Source organism: Myotis brandtii, unplaced genomic scaffold (assembly GCF_000412655.1).
Source record: "Myotis brandtii unplaced genomic scaffold, ASM41265v1 scaffold45, whole genome shotgun sequence".
Lineage (NCBI taxonomy): Eukaryota > Metazoa > Chordata > Mammalia > Chiroptera > Vespertilionidae > Myotis > Myotis brandtii.
In genome coordinates, this window is record NW_005367209.1 from 4,769,721 (window position 1) to 4,778,456 (window position 8,736).

The 8,736-nt window shown below is 37.3% G+C and overlaps 2 protein-coding genes across 2 annotated transcripts in view; one reads left to right on the forward strand and one right to left on the reverse strand.

The window, feature by feature from the left end:
* Window positions 1-5,652, forward strand: part of LRRN4 (leucine rich repeat neuronal 4) — a 14,379-nt gene extending 8,727 nt beyond the window's left edge. The window contains exon 7 of the mRNA XM_005874744.2: window positions 5,574-5,652. Within this exon, the coding sequence (XP_005874806.1) occupies window positions 5,574-5,652 (79 nt within the window). The remainder of the gene's footprint in view (window positions 1-5,573) is intronic.
* Window positions 5,653-6,501: 849 nt separating this feature from the next.
* CRLS1 (cardiolipin synthase 1) overlaps window positions 6,502-8,736 on the reverse strand; it is a 19,257-nt gene continuing 17,022 nt past the window's right edge. Inside the window, exon 6 of the mRNA XM_014546476.1 lies at window positions 6,502-7,431. Within this exon, the coding sequence (XP_014401962.1) occupies window positions 7,344-7,431 (88 nt within the window). The 3' untranslated portion in view covers window positions 6,502-7,343. The remainder of the gene's footprint in view (window positions 7,432-8,736) is intronic.

An 8,736-nucleotide genomic window follows, 5' to 3' on the forward strand; every position in this document is an offset into this window, starting at 1 on the left:
CCTCAGGCCGTTTTAGGAAGTTGAGGGCATTATACTAAGTGAAATAAGTCCCCCCCTGGTCAAGCTGAGGCAGGGCACGTGTTTGTTATTCAAGGAACCAACCCCAGCGGGGTTTTTCATCTGAGGGAGAAGAGCACTGGCTGTTTCCTGAGGCCTCCCCGAGTTTCTTTGTCGCATTTCAGGATATGGCAAAACGTGCTCCTAGCTTCATAGTTAAAACCTCAGTCTTTTCAGGCCCTTTGCTCATTTTTAATTGCATTGTTTGTTTGTTTGGTGTTGAGTTTTATATGTCCTTTATAAATTTTGAATATTAAAAATATCAAATGTATCACTGGTGAATATGTTCTCCTATTCAGTGGCTGTCTTTTCCTTTTGCTGATTTTTTTTCCCTTGCTGTGCAAAAACTCTTGAGTTTGATATAGCCCAATTGTTTATTTTTTTCCCCTTGCCCAACAGGGGAAAATATTGCTATGAGAAATGTCCGGGATATTACTGCCTATGTTTTCCTCTAGGATTTTTATGGTTTCATGACTTACATTTAAGTCTTTTATCCATTTTGAGTTTATTCTTGGGTATGTTGTAAGAAAGTGGTTTAGTTTCTTTCTTTCTTTTTTTTGCACTTAAAAAACATATTTTTTAACCAAAAAGAAAATGAGCAAAAGAAAACCTCAAGGCTCTAGCTGGAGGCCAAAGCATTTTTCTCCTTTTATTGAATAGACTATCTTTACCCCATGGTATGTTTTTGATTCCTTTGTCAAATATTCATTGACCATAAAGGCCTGGATTTATTTCTGGGTTCTCTATTCTGTTCCATTGATCTGTATGTCTGTTTTTATGCCAGTAGCAGGCTGTTTTGATTACTATGGTCTTGTAGTATACTTTGATACCAGGTAGCATGATTCCTCCCACTTTGTACTTCTTTCTCAAGATTGCTAAAGCTGTTAGGGGTCTTTTTGTTCATTGTAGCATTATTTACATTAGCCAAGATTTGGAAGCATCCCAGGTACCCATTAGTAGATGAGTGGATAAAAAAGCTGTGGTATATTTACACAATGGAATATTACTTGGCCATTAAAAATAAGGAGATCTTATCTTTTGGGTCAGCATGAATGGACCTGGAGAGTATTAAGTGAAATAAGCCAGTCAGAGAAAGACAAGTACCATATAATTTCACTCATATGTAGAATATAATAAAATAAACTAACAAACAAAATAGAAACAGACTCTGATAGAAAACAGACTGGTAGCTGTCAGAGGGGAGGGGGGCTGCAGGGCTGGGTGAAAAGGGTGAAGTGATTAAGCAAAAAAGACCCCATAGACACAGACAACAACATGGTGATTACTAGAGGGGAAGGAGAGTAAAGGGAGGTAGGAGAGGATATAGGAGGATAAATGATAATGGAAGGAAACTTGACTTGGGGTAGTGAACACCCAAAACAATATAAACAATATAAACAATATACAGTTGAGTAAGCATAGAATTATACACCATTAACCAATGTCACCCCTATACATTCAATTAAAAAACACCCACAGTCTTCTGGGAACATCTGTGAAACACAGGAAAGGTTTTAAAGTCAGTGTTTATGGCATTTCACTGAAGTGGGCAAAGGAATTGTGAACTTTAAAAAAAAAAAGTAAGCATAATACATTCATTTTCAGGAACTTTTTTTAGAAAGCAAAAGGTCTGGCCAGTGTGGCTCATTGGTTGAGCATCAACCTATGAACTAGGAGGTCAGGTTTCAACTTCTGGTCAGGGCACGTGCCCTGCTGTGGGCTCAATTCCCAATAGGGGGCGTGCAGGAGGCCGCTAATGGATGTCTCTCTCATCAGTGTTTCTATCTATCTTCTCTCCCTTCCTCTCTCTCTAACGTTGATAAAAACATATTTTTTAACCAAAAAAAAAGCAAAAGAAAACCTCAAGGCTCTAGCTAGAGGCCAAAGCATTTCTCTCCTTCCAATTGCATTAAACAATGCCTTCATGATTTGTGTCTGTGTGTGGGATATGCCTTACTACACCCCTTTTTACTTTTATACAATCTTAGGGGGGAAAGTGATTTTATAAAATTATAAGGGGGGTCATATTTCTAGATTTTAATTCTCTACGTTAACATTTGGTCGCTTCCTGCGGCTATCCTAACAAATTACCACAAACCGAGTGCCTTAAAACAACAGAAATGTGTTATTATAGTTCAAGCCAGAAATCAGCAGTGAAGGGGTCAGCAGGGTTGGCTCCTTCCAGAGACCTGGAGAATTGTTCCATGCCCCTCTCCTAGCTCCTGGTGGCTGCTGGCAATCCTTGGTGTCCCTTGGCTTGAAGATCTATCACTCCAACCTATACATGCCTCTGTTGTCTCACGACATTGTGTGTGTCCAAAGCGCCCTTTTTTCTATTATTTGCCCCCTGCTTTGAGAGACATGGCACAAAACACTGAAGTGTATGATGTGATTTGATATATGTGTATAATGCAGTATTAACTATAGTCATCATGCTGTCTTCTGGGAATCATTAGATTCCCCGATCTTATTCATCTTGTAACTGGAAGGTTGTATACTTTGACCAGCTTCACACATCCCCCCACCTCCCCCACCCTGGGAACCACTCACCTGTTTCTATAAAACATTTTTTAGATCCCACATATAAGGGAGATCATACAGAACTTGTCTTTCTCTGACTTATTTCACTTAGTACAATGCCCTGAAGTTCCATGTTATTGCACAAGGCAGGATTTCCTTTCTGTGGTTGAATAACGTTCCATGTTTTCTGTATCCATTCATCCACTGACAGACAGCTTCGGTTGTCTTTTGCAAAAATGCTGCAACAAACATAGGGGTTCAGATTTCTCTTCAAGATGGTGCTTTCATTTCCTTCAGATAAATACCCAGAAGTCAAATTTCCTTCTTCTTTCAAGGACAGGAGACACTGGATTAAGGCTGACCAAATTCAGTATGACCTCATCCTACCTAACTTGATTACATCTGCGAAGACCTTATTTCCAAATAAGGTCACGTTCACAGGAGCCAGGGGTTAGAGCTGGAACATACCTTTTTGGGAGACACAATTAAACCCACAACAGCATTTATTTCTACTGTAAAAAAAAAAAAAAATCCAGTTTGGTTCTCATTTGTCTTTTGTTTCCAAAATGTGCTGCAGCACAAAAGCCCTGCTGCAGAAACTGAGCATATTCAAGTTTGATCTGAATAACTGAACTGTACTATATACTAGTATTTCTAGATGTTTGAAGTTTTAAAAAGCTCCCCCAAATTCTAAGATGTATCACTAGGTTCATCACATATGTAATCAAGAGAACTGGACTTAGTGATTCAAAAGATATCTACCAGTTCCTGATTAAAAATTTAAAAGTAAAAAAAAAAAAAATGCACAGCAAAATTAAAAATATATATAATTAGCATAAAATTTTCAGAGATGCTGTTATCCCAATGCCTTTTTCAGCTTATTACCAAAATTGAGTCTGTTATGTGGAGGCACCAACATGAATTTCAGCTGTTTTGAGTCTGTTTGCATGAATATTCACACAAACATGCCTAATACAATTCCAATGTGTTCGACACTCATAGAATTTACATGTTTTATAACAGCTCAGTATGAAAAACCTGAGGAGAGTTGGACTATTTTTCTGAGGGTTGAGGTGGCCAAGGTATATTAACATTGTGGACCAGTAGTTTTATTGCTAGCTTTACCCAGTGGCCAGATAAGTTTCTATTGAACGAGTACAAAAAACTTTTTACATAAATGTTAAAGGCACACTTTAAAATTAAATACCCATTGCATTTTGAAGTTGTTTATTACATGTTCTTACAAGCTAATATCTTTTTATTTTTTTCTCTGATACATTTTTTTTTATTGCTTAAAGTATTACAAAGAGTATTACATAGGTCTCCTTTTTTTTTTCTCCTCTTGACATTCCCCCGGGCTCCCCTAGCCCCCAGTGTCTTATGTCCATTGGTTATGCTTATATGCATGCATACAAGTCCTTCGGTTGATCTCTTACCCCCCTTTCCCATCTCCCAACCTTCCTGCTGTAGTTTGACAGTCCATTCGATGCTGCTCTGCCTGTGTTTATTTTTGTTCATCAGTTTATAATGGTCTTTATTATCCATAAATGAGTGAGATCATGTGGTATTTTTCTTTCATTGACTGGCTTATTTCACTTAGCATAATGTTCTCCAGTTCCATCCATGCTGTTGCAAATGGTAAGGATTCCTTCTTTTTTACAGCAGCATAGTATTCCATCGTGTAGATGAAGCTAATATCTTTTTAAAGTATGATACTTTGTAAAACACTGTGTAATAGAAGTGAAACTAAACAAAGCTGGCAAATGTAATGCGTTTCTCTTCTCTTACTATTACTTTTGCATACTTTGCAAACTTTAGGATATTTTTTATATATAGTTTCTGCAATTGAAATGCTATTATAATAGTTATCTTGGTATATGTGATGCCCCAATTCCAGATACGGCCAAAGTAGTGACAGAATAGTCATTCAATTTTTTTCCTTCACCTGTGTAAATTTCCATATTGCAAATATACCGTCTTGCTCTCACATACCATTCTTACAATAAACCATATTTAATAATTTTAGCTGGGTTGTTAAGTTCGAAATAGAAGATCTCCCCTCTGGGGAATCATGGCCTTCATCTAATGATAATTCTAGCATAGTTTTATATATTGTTTGAAATTTACTAATAAAGTGGTGGAGTACAGATTGAATTTTAAATAGCCTGGATGAAGATTTAGTCATGTTTGCATTGTCATTGAAATGCCAATAAGTCCAGATTTGTTCAAAATGATTTTGACTCATTGTCTCAGGAAATATTGGAACAGCTAGAACTGGATTTGTAGACCAATATTCTTTCCAAGTATCCTTTCGAGTATGCTCCATTAGCACCATAAGTCCTAAAAAATTTTTCCTATCTGTTGGAGTAACAGGAGACCACTTTATTGCTTTCTAAATTTTGTGCTTTCCCAAATTTTGGTTACATGTTCAATTGATGACAAAATAGTTCAAACAGATCATCATCAAAAATCAAGTTGGTGACTTCAATGATGTTCTTAGAATCAGACGGTATAACTGTAACCCCAGAATTACCTTCAAATTTTTCCAAATTAGGTTGAAAGTCCTCTTTTGACCAATCATTATCTCGGCAACCAAGATGCAAATTACACTCAAAATCATGTGTGGAATTGTTCAAAATTTCAAGTTCGGAATCACTTGAAATTACTAATTTTCGCCTTTTTGAAGGAATAACTATATCTAACTGTATCACTACCACTGTCAAAGCTTTCATCACTTTCACTTGAAATATCTGATAAATTGTCAGCAAATCTATCCAGATTTTTATCATGTTCTTCATCACTATCCACGGTTACTGAACAGTTTAAAAATACCAAATTGATATTAAAAAGTTATTTTTATTACTAATGACAAGAGACTAATCACTTTATGGTTACTGAACACTTTAAAAATACCAAATCGGTATAAAAAAGTTATTTTTATTACTAACGACAAGAGACTAATCACTTTTCATTCCTTTTGTAATTTTTAACTCCAGCGAATGTGTTTTCCGTTACAATTTCTCTCTAAATGACAATGAAAAGCCGAGAATTCGGGTGATTGGCCACAAGCTTTAGAACAGAAAACACGAGAATTCAAGTGACCCGTCCGCAATGTGTTAACCACACCCAATAAGGCCTTAATTCTAGAGACCATGAGGGCAACCCGTAAGTCACTCCAAATAGCATCGACACTAAACTGTAAACAAGCAGAGTAAAGTGCAAATCCTAGTTTTTCCATAACTACTTTATTTCGAGTTCTTTTTCTGGAATACCTTTTTAGTGTGCTCACATTTTGCTAGTGCCGAGACATGCTCAGTGTGCCTCTTGGGTGGTACAGACTTCTGCCTTCAGCCTCACCACCTCCCAGACTAAGACTATACAGGAGGTTCCAGAAGGAAAGAACCAGGCACACAGCACCCTTCTCTTCCCTCTCAAGGCCCTCCATTCGATTCAGTGGCAGTGTCCCTGCCTAAAGGCTTCAGTGTGCTCCAAGCCAATGGTGGCTGAGCAGCTAGCTTGGGAACAAGGAAGCCAGGGCCAGCAGGCAACAGAGGGGCACACTGATACAAGGATACCACCAAGAGGCATGAATTTTGCTTGTAGCTGCCCATTTTAACACAGCTCAACAGGCTGTTTAGATAATCACATCATCTAAATAATTCCACATTACACTTGAAATTAGAACCTGGAACAACATGCAGCAACAGGCCTCCACTGATAAGAGGAAGCACAGCACTGACCCTTTCTCCCATTCTCCTAAACATGCGGCGTAGTGAGAATAAGCGCTTTTAAGTCAGATGGTCCCAAACCAATTATTTTTACAATGCAAGTGCAAGTGATGTATCAGAATGAACGTTATGAATCAGAAAACTTACACAATCAAGAACTATAATATGCTATACAAACAACACAAGATTGAAGGTATACTGTTTTCCAGATTTTTTATTCTTTTAACATCTTAACAAAAGAATATTCCCCAAAGTTTAAAAAATACAGTTTTATATTATATACATATGAGTACAGATTCCAATATCATACAAACATTGCCATGTTAGAAATACAGTGGGAAGGCATGCTATAATTCACTGCCTCTTGGAGGGTGTAGGCTCATGGATATGTTTTATTATTCCAACTACTTCTGTTACTTGTTATCCTGAAAAACTATTAGGCACCTGAGAGGTTGGAAGACTACTGAACATGAACTTCAATACCTTCTATTTTGATCTTTATAATCTCTTTACAAGTTTACTTCATCTACAACTAAGGTACCTTTATTGTCATTAGCCTAAATGATCAAATATTAACCACATTAACTGTTAATATACATACTGATCAAATTAAACTTAAAGTTGTATAGCCACCTTGTGTAGGCTACATATATTTAAACCTAGGAAATTCCCCAATGCTTTGTGAGCGATCTAAGTTCTATTAAAGAGAAGTGGCAATTCTCCAGTTTCCATGCTCTGGACACTACTTTTTAAAAAAAATATTAAAAAATGACTGACAATAATTGGAATTGATTCCTTATAAGTTAATCAAGAAACCTAAGGTAAAAAATTCTAAACGATAGTTTTATTTGTATTTAAAAATACATTGGAAATTCTGCATATGCCCATGATCAAGCTTATTTTCAATGCACATTAAATACTGATGACATGGTTTGATCTGACAAGTCCTTTTTCAAAGTAGGGAGACTCCTGTACATTTCCACTGGCCCTGCTGCCAATGATGTATATTGCTTCCTTGCTAATGATGGCGGATGACCTTCATCTGCCATTTATCACCTGAACAGTTTTCCGACCGTAACGATAATAACTGTAAGCTGATGCAACTGTGGTGAAAGCTGTAAAACACCTTTAATGGAAAAAAAGAAAATTTAGTTGTCAAGTAAAGGTCAGTAACTGTGAGAGTGATAAAAAAATACACTTAAAATTATTTAAAAAGTAAAAAAGGCTGTGTGGTATAAAATTATTTTTAACTACAAAATTTAAATACACTGCTTTTCTTTAAGACCTCATTAGAATTAGTAACGTCAAACAAATCTAGTTCCTGAGCCCAAGAACACAATGATAATCCTAGCAATTGTCATTTTTACCCAGACATTACTCTAGGTGTCTTATATTCTCACTAGAGGACCAGTGCTCGAAATCGTGCATGGGTAGGGTCCCTGGCGGCTGCTGGCTGCCAGCCAGGGCCTCCCTTCCCCAGCTGCCAGCCGGGGCCTCCCTTCGTTCTGCCCCTGGTGGTCAGCACACGTCATAGCAAGTGATCCAAGTCCTGTTTGGTAGAACTCCTGAGGGGACACTTTGCATATTGGGCTTTTTATATATATAGATATTATTTTTGCAACAGAGAAGTTGGTCAGGGCCATGGAACCACACCATAGCCTGGCCTGGCTTCAACTCTGGAGCCGTGTGCCCTTTCTACTACTCCATGCTGCTGAGAGTCTTAGACTCTATTTCTTTTTTTTCAAAATATATTTTATTGATATTCTACAGAGAGGAAGGGAGAGAGATAGAGAGTTAGAAACATCGATGAGAGGGAAGCCGACGCTCTATCCACTGAGCCAAACCGGTTTTGGCTAGACTCTATTTCTTGAAATCTGAGTCATTTAAAATAAATTTCAGTTTTCTTTTCTGATTCTTCCTCAAGCGAACTGCCAGACTGACCCGACTTTCTCCTGGAAGTTAGATCAGTGGTGGTCATGGCTTGCTGAATGCTCACAGCCAACAGGGTACTTCTTAGTGCGTTGTGCACTTCTGCTCTACCAGGTGAGGTGTAGGACCATCCAGACTATTTTTATTTGATCCCAAAGCTGTTCATGCCAGTTAAATATTCTAAATTCACACAAGCCAATGAAAAATACATGTAGGAAAAGCTGCTGTTTCTGAGAACTAAGTGGATGCTTTAAAGACTTGATAACCAGCCAAGTTGCTAAAAAATACTATAAAGTAAGCAGGTAATGTGGCTGTTAAAATACAAGAGAAAATGTTACAAAATCTAGAAAGTTTATATTCAGATTGCTTTGTAAATGTCTTAAAGTCTTACATCACTTTAAAATAAGCAGAACATGAAAATCAGAGATGTATTCAAAGAAAAGGTGTTGGTCTTATTCAGAAGATGTAGAATGAATAAGAATCAATGTACACTTACATATCC